The 13,231-nt window shown below is 47.3% G+C and overlaps 1 protein-coding gene across 1 annotated transcript; it reads right to left on the reverse strand.

The window, feature by feature from the left end:
• Positions 1-357: 357 nt before the first annotated feature.
• On the reverse strand, positions 358-12,817 carry LOC310690666 (keratin, type I cytoskeletal 17-like). Its single transcript, XM_083470094.1, has 9 exons — positions 12,083-12,817; positions 8,781-8,909; positions 8,358-8,440; positions 7,195-7,351; positions 5,742-5,903; positions 4,303-4,428; positions 2,331-2,539; positions 2,028-2,056; positions 358-613 (listed from the first exon to the last, which is right to left on the reverse strand). The coding sequence occupies exons 1-9, from the start codon at positions 12,320-12,322 to the stop codon at positions 516-518; spliced, it is 1,233 nt and encodes a 410-aa protein (XP_083326220.1). The 5' UTR covers positions 12,323-12,817; the 3' UTR covers positions 358-515.
• Positions 12,818-13,231: the final 414 nt, after the last annotated feature.

Consider the following 13,231-nt stretch of genomic DNA (forward strand, 5'->3'; position numbering starts at 1 on the left):
AGAAGAAGAAGAAGAAGAAGAAGAAGAAGAAGAAGAGTTTGGATTTGATATCCCGCTTTATCACTACCCTAAGGAGTCTCAAAGCAGCTAACATTCTCCTTTCCCTTCCTTCCCCACAACAAACACTCTGTGAGGTGAGTGGGGCTGAGAGACTTCAGAGAAGTGTGACTGGCCCAAGGTCACCCAGCAGCTGCATGTGGAGGAGCGGGGAAGTGAACCCAGTTCACCAGATTACAAGTCTACCGCTCTGAACCACTACACCACACACTGGCTGTGCAGGTAAATGAGAAAATGTCACATGTTGACTTGAAGGCCCTCCCCCAAACCCCATCTCAGAAACCACAGCAAAGCAGGTCCTTCAGCAGAAGTGAAAGACTCCTTTTATTTGAAGACAGAAGTCTGGGCATGTATATAATCAGCTCAGCAGGAAAAGTCATGCAGAATCGTGGCCCCAGCGCCACCCGCCACCATCACCTGGCTTCTGCCAGCCCTTTCTGTGGCCAAGCCAGCCTCGTTCAGAGCGGGTGCTCCACCTCCTCCACCCGGGAAGAGACCACCTTGCCATCCACCAGCTCTTCAATGAGAGTCTTCACCCGACGGCTCGAGCAGGGCTCTGTAAGGATGGGAAGAAGAGCCAAGTTAAGTTATTCTCATTTTTTTCAGCCTTAAGTCTAGTCCTGAAAGACCTACATTAGTTCCCAGTACGTTTCCGGGCACAATGGTGCTGAGCTTCAAAGCCCTAAATGGCCTCAGCCCAGTATACCTGAAGGAGCGTCTCCACCCCCATCGTTCTGCCCGGACACTGAGGTCCACCTCCGAGGGTCTTCTGGTGGTTCCCTCCCTGTGGAACGCCCTCCCATCAGATGTCAAGGAAATAAACAACTTTCTGACTTTTAGAAGATATCTGAAGATAGCCCTGTTTAGGGAGGTTTTTAATGTTGATGTTTTATCATGTTTTAAATATTCTGTTGGGAGCCGCCTAGAGTGGCTGGAGAAACCCGGTCAGATGGGCAGGGTATAAATAATGAGTTGTTGTTGTTGTTCTCCACATTGCTATGTCAAATTGCAGAGGAATATTTTTATTTTCTTTTTTAAGTCCTCATGAAAACCCATCAGCATTTTAGTGTGAATTCCTCCAGCCATCTGCACGTTTGTATGCAATTTTGGCTAATGCACACATTTATTTATTTTTGCAAAGCGGTTTCCTCTGATCAGTGCATCGGCGTGTGTTATTTCCACTGCAGTGTGCATTTCTGTCCACACGTCATCCCAGCAGATGCATTTTTTGGCACATCGCTTGGCTGGAGAACTGCTATGCAAAATCCAGAGAAGTATGTGCACTGAAGCTATTGTGGACCCTTTGGCTCATGTTCCAAGTCAGGCTGTCTTTAGAGTCTGGAAAGATTTCCCTGCCCCCCCAACACACACACACACAACCCCAGGACAAACTGCTTAGACAACGCCTGATGGCTTGTTTGTTTTCTCTTCTTCTTCCACAGATGTGTGGCTTGACTCCCTTGCTCAAGCCATTGTGCTGCCGTACTCCTGATCTCAGCTTGTGTCCTAGACCGTGTAACTGCAAGGGGCTGGCAGAAGGAAAAGGCTGCCTTTTAAGGTTGGCTGTATAATATGCTCTTCCCGCATCTTCCAGGTATGATGCTCATAGGCAAGACCAGGTTGGTAGTGATTGCACTGCCATCCTATTTGGAGTGGGGACACGCTGCCCCCTGGTGGACAGACGGTGTTGCAAAAACACTGACTACTATGATCTGATTCATTCTGGGCTGATTTATTTATATTGTGCAGGGAAATCACCATGCACTGATTTCATCAATGGGCTTTAGGTGTGCCGTGTGTTTTACTCTAGACCAAAGACTAGGGCTGCATTCCTAGCCCCGTTTAAATGGGAGTAAGTCCCACTGAATTCATTTGTGAAAGATATGATGTTCTGGTTTGCAGTTTCTATGTATGCAAAGATATGCAGGTTTTCCTAATGGGCAGCCCAGAAGCCAGGTTTTTCTGCTTACCTGGGGTAGGCGGTGGCTCAGGCTCTGACCTAAACAGAGCAGAAAAGAACACTGAGTCAGTTAAAAGATCCCAAAGACTTGGAATCACCTTAAGGCTAGTTCCCCCTAAAGATCTTTTGCAATTCTTCCAACCCTGGAGTTCCCCTGAACCTGCTGCTACCTCCCTCTTGCATGTGGGGGCTCCTGTTTCGGAGACATAAAAATCCACCCTCACCCCTGAACTTCAGAAATAGAAGGAATGGTGACCAGCAGGTCCAGGGAGATGGACTCTTGTTTGTGTTCCCCACCCTCATATCCTCATACCCTTCAAGGAGGTGCCGATAGGTAGCAATCTCCTGCTCCAGCCTGTTCTTGATGTCCATCAGTCGCTTGTAGTCCTCCGCTTGGTTCTGGGCATCAGATCTGAGCTGGAACAGCTCGGCCTCCCTAGCACTCACGAGATCACGCAGCCGCGAGATCTCTATCCCGTAGCGGGATTCGGTCTCGGCCAAGGAACCTTCCAGGGCCACTTTCTGGAAACAAAGAAGGAAGTTTGTTATGTACTGAGTTGAATAAGATCCAAAATGCAGCAGTCTGATTGGTCCTAGAACAATGCAGCAGTATGATTGGTCTGCAGGAGCCGCCCAATCCGGCTCCAGATAGAAGTGAATCCACAACCTGATTGGCCTACAGGAGAATTCCAGAATTAGCCAATCACGTGCAGCCCATTGTGTAAATAATGTATATAAAGCAGATACTTTGAGGGGACATTCATTCCTCCTCACCACTATAAGCTGAATAAAGAGCATGAGATCCACTCTCGACTCTGAGTATATTTCAAAGTTGCTTTGTGAAAGTCCCAAGCAGATGGCCGGGTGCCTTGGCAGAGGCCTTTTGTTATCTCTGTTATATATCCTGTCTTTCCTGCAAAGAGCTCAGGGCTTGAGAGCACCACAGAACCCCAACCAATCTCTGGTGTCCAAAGTTGTAGGGACACATGAATGGTTGCACACTCCCATCATGCTTACAAGGGAACATGTGACGGACAACTCTCCTTCTCCAAAACCAAATCACTTCCCCAAAGTTGCCTGAATTCTGTGCCAAGGCACCTTCTGGGGCCCATATACATTGTGCAAATTAAATTATGTGTCCCCTAGCCATGGGGACAGTCTGTCAGGAACAGGACTGAAGAGGAGGAGGAATGGTGAGGGGTCTCCTCACCCCCTTCTCCTGTAGCTTCCAAAGAGGAGGAAGGAAGTCTTGATTTACAGGAGGGCTTGGAGGGAGATAACAGCTCAGAGATAGGTAAGTTAGGCAGAGTTAGGAGAAGGTGGAGGGGAACCAGAGCAGCTAACTGACATGTCTCTGGACAACATAACTGACCCCCCAGCCCAAAAAAACTGAAGTTCATTAAGGGTGCAAGAACAAAGAGTGAGAGACAATTGTCCGTGGATGGACACCGTAGAAGCAGGTGTTGTTGCTTGAGGGGGAAGGAGGAGGAGCTCAGTGCGAGCAACTCCATTATGGAGGAATGACCGGAATTCCTTGTCTTTGGCATGATGACTGAATAAATCATACGTAAGAACTTTCTTGTTTCCTCCCTGCCTCTTGGTGCCATTGGGAGGGAGGGAGAGGATTCCTCAAGCCTGACACAGACTAAGAGATATGCAGTGTGCTGGAGTTCTATCTCTCTCTCTCTCTTCTAACTGGGAACTCTGTTCCAATGCACACATGCACACATAAAGGTAAAGGTAAAGGGACCCCTGACCATTAGGTCCAGTTGTGACCGACTCTGGGGTTGCAGCGCTCATCTCGCTTTATTGGCTGAGGGAGCTGGCGTACAGCTTCCGGGTCATGTGGCCAGCAGGACTAAGCTGCTTCTGACGAACCAGAACAGCGCACGGAAACGCCGTTTACCTTCCCGCCGGAGCGGTACCTATTTATCTACTTGCACTTTGATGTGCTTTCGAACTGCTAGGTTGGCAGGAGCAGGGACCGAGCAACGGGAGCTCACCCCATCACGGGGATTCAAACCACCGACCTACTGATCGGCAAGTCCTAGGCTCTGTGGTTCAACCCATAGCACCACACACCCAAATTGCACATAGACAGTCGAGGCTGTGATAGCAGACTTAAGGGCCAGAACTTGATTTTGCGTTAGTTTAAAAAAAGAGGAAGTGAAAACAGAGATTTCCTAATTCCTTGGCAACATGAGCAACCACGGAATCCACATCACTCTGGTGATGCTTTCCGATGCACAGCCTCTTGGCAGCATGGGGAAGTGGCTGGTACTGACCATGCTGCGGAGAGACTGCAGCTCAATCTCCAAGGCCTGAGCCAGGCGTCTGAGCTCCGTGATCTTCTGCTGAGCTGCCTGAAGAGCTTCGCTGCTGACAGCAACCTCCTGGTTGAGTGCATCCATCTGCAAGACAGAAGAAGTCCTCATTTCTGGTGCAACCTCCCCGCATCCTCTTCCAGCCGGACAGCTTAGGTAGAAGGGCCTTATGGAGTTTTTTTTAATCAAATCAAAATTCTGCATCAACATTAATTCAGCATATTTTTAAAATGGCAAAGCAATTCAGCATTCCGAGTCAACCCATCTTCCCAAGCTTCCTCAGACTAAATAGACAATGCAAATTAAATGCAATTTATGTGTTTGTTTCTCTGTATTGATGTTCTTAATTTTGCTCCCAGGGAACAATGCAGGAAACCGAATGCAAAGCGCTTAAACTTATGTTATGCACCAACTCCATCTGCCCTTCCTTCCCTTGGCATCTGAGATTTCACAAAACAGTGGGCACTGCCCAAACATTCTTAAGCTTAAACTCAATAAGGACCAGAAACTTTGGGAGGCATAGGAAGGAAGGGGAAGTTATTTGAATGCTCAGCATCGAATATGTAAATGTCAAAGCACAGGAAGCTGCAGCTGGAGCAGAATTCAGCACATGACGTTGCTACTCTGTCTTCCAGAAATGGAAACAGATCCTGAATCAGATCTGAAGGTCATGGAATCACGAGGTCTTGCCATTCCTGCCAGTAGAAGCCCACTCTGAACTTCATCCCTAAAAGCTGCACAGAAAGAAAATAAGATGTTCTTGCCAGCTAGATTTCTGGAAGGGAAAAGTATGCCATGTTGTTTTGGAACAGAACTACACTTCCTTAAGGTAACGGTAAAAGGTAAAGGGACCCCTGACCATTAGGTCCAGTCGTGACCAACTCTGGGGTTGCGGTGCTCATCTCACTTTATTGGCCGAGGGAGGCGGTGTACAGCTGCCGGGTCATGTGGCCAGCATGACTAAGCCGCTTCTGGTGAACCAGAGCAGCACACGGAAATGCCGTTTACCTTCCCGCCGGAGCGGTACCTATTTATCTACTTGCACTTTTAACGTGCTTTTGAACTGCTAGGTTGGCAGGAGCAGGGACCGAGCAACAGGAGCTCACCCTGTCACGGGGATTCGAACCGCCGACCTTCTGATTGGCAAGTCCTAGGCTCTGTGGTTTAACCCACAGCACCACCCGCGTCCCAACACTTCCTTAAAACGGATGTTAAACATATGCCTTCCTTGGCCAATAGTCATGGAAGATAGGGGCTGTTGCTCAGCAACATCCAGAGGGCACCAGGTTGGCATAGGCTGAATATTTACGTGCAAATGCATCCCATCAGCAAGCCGCCACCTCCGCCACCTTTTGCCCCTGAGCCGTTTGACCATCTCTCCTCGCCGAGCCTTGCCTAACCTGTGACTTGTGCAACGCCTCGGCTTCCCGGCGGTTCTTCTCCGTGACGTCCTCATACTGGTCTCGGATCTCCGCCAGCACTTTCTGCAGGTCGACGCCAGGCATGGAGTCCACTTCCACGTTGACGGTGCCCCCCAGCCTCCCCTGGAGAGAGGTCACCTCCTGTGGGGCGAGAAGAGAGGCGAGTAGGCACTTCCGTGGGGAACCGGCCAAAAGCCAGGAAGGGCTGCGAGTCTTGAAGGCTGCTCCCTGCAAGGCCCTTTCCACCTGGCCTAGGGGGTGAGGCCCACACTCACCAGCTCTACCAAAGAGGCTCCAGATGAGATTGGAGGGACATCGTTATGCCTGACAACAAAGCCTAACTAATGGATTCTTTTACCCCATCTTTTTGTGCCTGCCTAGCAGCCGTGTCATACTTATGATAAAATTTTATTCTCTTGTTAATTATGCTGCTTTAAACGTGCAGTTTATATTTGACTTCACTTAGCAGTGTCATTGTGTGTTTTTTGAAATGTTTAAGTTTTTTGTGTTAACTTTGTTTGTGTTAAATATGCACTCTGTAGTTGACCTCCTTTGTAATGTTTTATTTTGAAATCTTTAAGATAATATTTTAGTCTTCTGTTAATTATGTTGTTTTGACTGTATACTCTATAGCAGTGTTTCCCAACCGGTGTTCCGCGGCACACGAGTGTGCCGTGAGACGTTGCCTCGTGTGCCGCGAGATGCCTGGAGGGAGGCGGGCGAGTCGGGCGGCGAGAGGCGGGGCGGCGGCGGCGAGGAGAGGCCGCGCCTCCTGCTGCTGCCTGGCGCTCCTCCTCGCAGCCGGCAGCGCTGCCTGGGCGCCTCCGCGCGACTCTGCCTCGCTGGGTTTGGTCTCCCAGCAGAGACGGGTCACACGCGCCCCTCCCTCCCTCCCTCAGCCTGCGCGGAGGGAGAGCCAGAGAGAGGCATCGCTCCTGCGCTCCGAGGCGGATTGAGCGCAGCTGAGAGGAGCTGCCGAGGGAAAAAACTTTCACTTTTGTGCGTCCCTCCCGGCGTGACGCTGCGCGCTGATGTCACGGGGCGGGGCTTTAATGGTGGTGTGCCGCGAGATTTTTTTTCAGTAAACAGGTGTGCCGTTGCCCAAAAACGTTTGGGAAACACTGCTCTATAGTTGACTTTCTTCGGGTTGTTTTATTGATCTTTTAATATGCTGTAAACCGCTTTGAGATTTTTCTTTAAAATATAAAGTGGTATAGAAAATAAATAAATAAATAAATAAATAAATAAATAAATAAATAAGGGCAGAGACTCGGTGGGAGCAAAGGTGAAATCTGCGTCCATTGCTTTCTCCGCTGTTGCCCCTGGCTTCAACCACCGCTGGCATGCGGCTCTCAGAATAGTTGAAAAAGCTTCCCGCCACTTGTGTGAAGGCCCTGCTGTTCCTGAGTCCCTACGCCCACCCAACTCTCACCTCCTTGTGGTTCCTCTTGAGGTAGGCCAGTTCCTCTTGGAGGTTGTCCACTTGCACCTGCAAGGTAGCCCGGCTGGTGTTGAGTTCCTCCAGGGCCTTGCGCAGCCCACCGAAGTCCCCCTCCACGGACTGCCGTATGGCCGCCTCTGTTTCCAACCTGAAATGGGCAAATAGGGTCTGTGCAGCATTTTTCGAAGCTGAGGCTCTGCAAAACCACATAACTGAGGGTGTGCTGGGACAATGCTTGAGGTTCTGGTTGTGTTGTCTTTTTAATATTTTGTTGGAAGCTGCCCAGAGTGGCTGGGGAAATCCACAAAATATGCACTCTTAATGGATTCTCTTGAAAACATAAAACCAAATTAAGTCTCTGAAAGTTTTTTAAGACTATGCAAGTCTCTGAAAGAAGCAATGTAACATATTATTATCTGGTGAAAACAGGCTGAAAAGCTTTGTTTATGGCCTCCAACACTGCCGAAGTAGTTCGCAAACAGACGTTGTGAACAGTGATCCCAGATATACCCACTTTTTGGTGGAATTCTTTTTCAGCACAGCAGAAGGATACAAAAATGCTTCAGAAACCCATCTACAGTGGTACCTTGAGTTACATATGCTTCAGGTTACAGACTCCGCTGACCCAGAAATAGTGCTTCAGGTTAAGAACTTTACTTCAGGATGAGAACAGAAATCGTGCTCCGGCGGCGCGGCAGCAGCAGGAGGCCCCATTAGCTAAAGTGGTGCTTCAGGTTAAGAACAGTTGCAGGTTAAGAACAGACCTCCTGCTCCTGAACGAATTAAGTACTTAACCCGAGGTACCACTGTATATGGTGAATGGAAAAGTATAACAACAATTGCTATGGAGCAGTGGTCATAAAGTTATATTACATTGCTTCTTTCAGAGACTTGCATAGTCTTCAAAGACTTTCAGAGACTTATAAGACTTACGTTTATTTGGTTTTATGTTTTCAAGAGAATCCATTAAGAGTGCATATTCTGTGACTTTCAGATAATTCATAAGTTTTCTGTTTATGTGATTTCATATATTTCATATTATATAAAGAGTGTATATTGATATCATATCATTGTATTTGGTCATTGTGTTGCCTTGGCTGTTACTGTATATGCATGATGGACAGAAAGAGGCAGCTAGAATGAAGAGTCCTTACTTCACTCTGAAATCATCAGCAGCGAGTTTGGCATTATCGATCTGTAAGAGCAGCCCCGCGTTGTTCAAGGTCTCCTGCTGGATCTACAGAGGGATGAAAGAGGTCGGTTAGTCTCCATAATGCTATCCTAGATCTCGGTATGGGGATCTTCAGGCCACCAGAGAACCAAGCCTGGATACTGACCATGCACGAGTCCAGTGTTGGAGGTATAAAACAGACCCAGTTTCCACCACCCAGAGGACAGGCTTCTGTTAGTGCAAGAATGAGCCCATCAGTAGGCAAAATGGTTTTGTTTCGCAACTGAAAATCTTGCACATCCCTGGAGATGCCAGGGATTGAATTTGGGGACTCCTCCATGCAAAATGCTCTTGCCACTAAGCTATATCCCTTTGGAAGAAGAAGAATTGGCAATCATCCTGGTACCTTAGACTTCAGGTCAGTGATGGTGTTGAAATAGCTGCTCAGATCCGGAGCCTCCGTTGACGCTCGCTTGAGGTATATCTCCCGGATGTTGTTCTCCAGCTGACTGTTAGATTCCTCAAGGGAGCGCACCTAGCATATGGCAGAGGAAATCAAACAGGGTGGTGAGGATATCAGAATAAAGGGGTTGCTGAACCCCACCAAGGACAGCTGTGCTCTCCTTTAAGCTGTTTTGACTTTTCAGTCTACTCACTAGAGAGTACAGTGGTACCTCCGGGTTACATACGCTTCAGGTTACATACGCTTCAGGTTACAGACTCCGCTAACCCAGAAATAGTGCTTCAGGTTAAGAACTTTGCTTCAGGATAAGAACAGAAATCGTGCTCCGGCGGGGCAGCGGCAGTGGGAGTCCCCATTAACTAAAGTGGTGCTTCAGGTTAAGAACAGTTTCAGGTTGAGTAGGGACCTCCAGAACGAATTAAGTACTTAACCTGAGGTACCACTGTAGCTTGCAATAGCTTTGGGGTGTAAACAGAGAAATTCCTTCTTTATCTTCCTTTTCTCAGCTGACACTCTCAACTTTCTGTAGGTTCAGGAATCTAATGAGCACAAGCCCTTCCCTGGTTGTTTCTGGGGTGTTGCTTTTAACTATTTCACTCAATTAACAAACAGACTTCCACAAACCTAAGGAACCCTTCCAAGAATGCAAAAACAACAAGTGTCTTACTTTTTAATGGTCTCATTTTGCTTCCAAGCTGATCGGCACAAGACCCACCTAAGTTTGATATTAGAGGGAATGATGATAAGGTATAGATCCTTGCCTTTTTAAAAAAATCCGTAAGTGACGGTCATGGAGAATAGTAGCAGGGAATGAATTGTGAATGTCGTGAACCGGGGACAACAGCGGTGGTGGGGTGTTACAGGAGGTACACATGGACCAGGCCCTGAGCCAACAGGGGACCCAGATTCTTAACTTTCATTTTTTTTAAAAAAAAGTAAGTCAGTTGGAGATTTCTGAAGAAAGTTAGAGCACAAAATGCGGAGGCAGCACTAAGGCTTCAGCGTCATTAAGGACACTTAACAGTGGTTGCTAAGCTATTAGAGCAAGAGATACAGACCACCCCCACCTGGGACTCAGGAGGGACCCACCCAGAACAACAGAAAAACTAGCAGAGGCTACTGCAGCTGGGCAAATGCTGGACAGAGGAAGACGCTGGGAATGTCTGTGCTTAATCACGTTCCTCCTTTTCCATAATATTTCGTTCACTCCCAAAATGTACTGCCTCTACAGAATAAAACAGAATTGGTTGGCTTTGGTTTGCTTTCCTCAGAAGTAATTCTCTTGAAATAATGGCCAGGTGCTTCCTCCCTACTTAGAAAAAAATGTCACTAATGCAATGTCCGCCACCCAGCCACTAGTGGCCTGCTTGTCGTGACTGGGCTGTTATTAATTAATATGCAGTACCCATAAGCAAAAAGAGAAAGGAGAAAATAAATAATCAAACACCTTATAGCTTCAGAAAATTAAAATCTCTGTGGGCTGTACTTTAGCACAAGGATCCTTTTTTGTTGGTCAAGGATGACTAAATGGTTTGTGTATGTGATTCGCGGAGAGTTGTGAAATCGCATGTATATCTTGCTTCCTGTTCTATATTTGGATATTGATTTCACTCCCGGGAGCTGAAGGCTTCACAACAGCCTTGAGAGGTAGGCTAGGCTGAGAGTCAATAATTCAGATGCCAAAGTTTGAAACTGCACATATTCAGAGTATTTTTTATTTTACTTTATTTATTTTTTTGCATGTTGCGATTTATCAGGGTTAGAAGCCTTATGTATATATTCCTCTACATGTCAGGACTACGAAACATTGCAATTAAAGCAAGGGGGCTGCTGCGAATGACATTACATATTTGCATTTTGCTTTTCCACACAAGAACTCAACATTGTGTACATTATCCTCCCCCTCCTTCCACTTTTATCTTTGCAATAGGATCCTGCCTACTCCTGTGATTTGTTGTTAAATTGCTTTTAATAATTATTATTCCATATTGCTGCAACCCGCCCTGAGACATTACAGTGAAGGGTGGGTAAGAAATCAAATAAGTACAGTGGTACCTCGGGTTACAGACGCTTCAGGTTACAGACTCCACTAACCCAGAAATAGTACCTCGGGTTAAGAACTTTACCTCAGGATGAGAACAGAAATCGTGCAGCAGCAGCGGGAGACCCCATTAGCTAAAGTGGTACCTCAGGTTAAGAACAGTTTTAGGTTAAGAACGGACCTCCAGAACGAATTAAGTTCTTAACCCGAGGTACCACTGTACAAATAACAACAGCCTTGTATGGTAGGCTAATCTAAGCTAATATATGCACATTTAGCAGCAGCTCTTGCCAGTAGTCTGGGGGAGGGGATCCACGGGGAATGCACTGGGTCCAGGAAATCCTACCCCCAAATCAAGTACAAGCTAACACAGAAATCAAGCAGTTCATGTTGTAACTGCTCTGAGACCTGGGGGTATATGACAATATACAAATTTAAAAATTGATAGATGATAGATGGAACCCCAGAAGTACTTCCAGCAATGTACTGATCTCAATAAAGGAACAACATTTTGCACTAAAAGTTCAGTCCTTGGCCTTTCTAACTGAGTAAGTCCTATTTTCCCAAGTTTCCCAGTTATGCATGATGTTGGATTTCGAGAATGGTGGGGAGCCTAAACTTGTTATAAAGCAATTCCATTTGGCAAAAAAATCCCCCCACCCCCCCACCCCGTTATTTATTGAAGTATCTCATAGTGTTGAACAGACTGCATTTGCAAACATTTGACATTTCTGAAACGGTTGCTGAATGCTGAGTGTGTGAATTTGGGGTTTTCTTCCAGGGAAGATGGCGAAGCAGATCCAGCCCAAGCCAAGCTGTTTTATTGCCTGAGGCAGAGAACAGCAAATGATGATTAAGTCAAGGTGCAAAGTGGCCAAGTTGTTTTAGCACCACAAGAGCTCTTCTCCCTGGGTGTGAAGCTGTAATGATCTAAATAAAATAAGTAGCAATTCCCTGCCCTTTCGTGCACCTAAAGTCAGCCGCCCGAGGCACATGTCTCACTCTGCCAACGGCAGGGTCGGCCCTGTGGCACAGCTGCCAACACAGACGGAGCAACAGGGTTTAGACATCAAGCCCTGCCCCTGTTTCTTCTGCCTTCCGAAAGCGAAGCCTGAGGTAGACAGAGGGACATTTGTACCACCCATGTATCTTGAGGCCAGTTCTCAGCACTCGACTTCCCTGCAAGGAAACTCCAGCTACTCACCCTTTCCAAATAGGCAGCCAGACGGTCATTCAGATTCTGCATGGTGCCCTTTTCGTTCATGTCAAAGATGTTCGCCTCCGCACCGCTCTGCCCGTAGCGCCAGGCCAGGCCGTTCTTTGCTGGGGTGCCCCCATAGATGCTCGATGCTGTGGGAGACCTGCCTAGGCTACGCAGGCTCCCCCCTCGGGAACCCTGGATCCCTCCAGAGAAGGACTGGCTGCGGCTGGAGTAAGTAGTCATGGTTCTCTCTGGCCGCAGGAGGCAATGCAGAGTGGGAGAGTCAGCAGGGTCAGTCCTGGAGAGCTCCCTTTATATAGGCAAGCTGAGGGGCCGGGCTAACTCTTAGCCGTTCCCACATTGGATCATCTCTCTGTCCTTCACAAGAAAGGCATTTGTTTTGGAAAGGGAAATGTCCCTGTAGTCCTAGCTCCCCGAGGCAGATTTGCAATGCCATTGCAACATCCATTGATCAGATTTGGACCCAGGCCAATTTGTCAGTGCCAGATGGATGCCAAGATAACTAAGATACAATGTCCCTTTCCCGTCTCCCTGCTAACAGCCCCTTACAATCCCAGAACCAGATATGAACAGTGGGTGCAAAAATCTCCGGAGTCCGTGTGAAAGGAACCCTTGGCAGGTTCAGTCCTGCAAGAACAGGCTGGAGGAAGCAGCTTGTCACGCAAGAGTCCCTGACCATCAGGTGTCTTTGGTTTGAAAGAGAACTTTCAGGTAGTGCATATCTTCATAGCTGTCAAACGTCCCTTATTTGGCGGGACAGTCCTTTATCCCAGGGCCATGTCCCGCTGCTGTCCCTTATTGCTTATGTCCCTTAAATAAGCTACTGAAGGTAATAGGGCCCTTTCTATGTCCAGCTGTGCTTTGTCAACAACAAATTGTTGCTGTTTTTTTGTGTTGAATATATGCTATATGTTAATTTATAGGACCTAATAGGTATCTAAAGCCATTTGCATGCAACAAAATATGTATTTTATCAAAGTAATTGTTGATCCGTTATTTTGGCTGCTGATCCCTTATTTTCGAGGCTGCTGGTCCCTTATTTTCAAATCTGTAAGTTGACAGCTATGCATATCTTGCAACTTCCAGCTGAAATCCTGGAACTTCTCATGCCACAAATGTTCTGGGCAAGGT

Source organism: Podarcis liolepis (genome assembly GCF_965112155.1).
Source record: "Podarcis liolepis genome assembly, chromosome: 13".
NCBI lineage: Eukaryota > Metazoa > Chordata > Lepidosauria > Squamata > Lacertidae > Podarcis > Podarcis liolepis.

Coding starts and splice junctions, on each gene's coding strand:
- LOC310690666 (XM_083470094.1), bottom strand. CDS start 12,322: ATGACTACTTACTCCAGCCGCAGCCAGTCCTTCTCTGGAGGGATCCAG. Junction 4,429..5,741: donor AGGCGTTGCACAAGTCACAG/GTTAGGCAAGGC, acceptor TCTGTCTTGCAG/ATGGATGCACTCAACCAGGA. Junction 2,057..2,330: donor TATCGGCACCTCCTTGAAGG/GTATGAGGATAT, acceptor TGCTCTGTTTAG/GTCAGAGCCTGAGCCACCGC.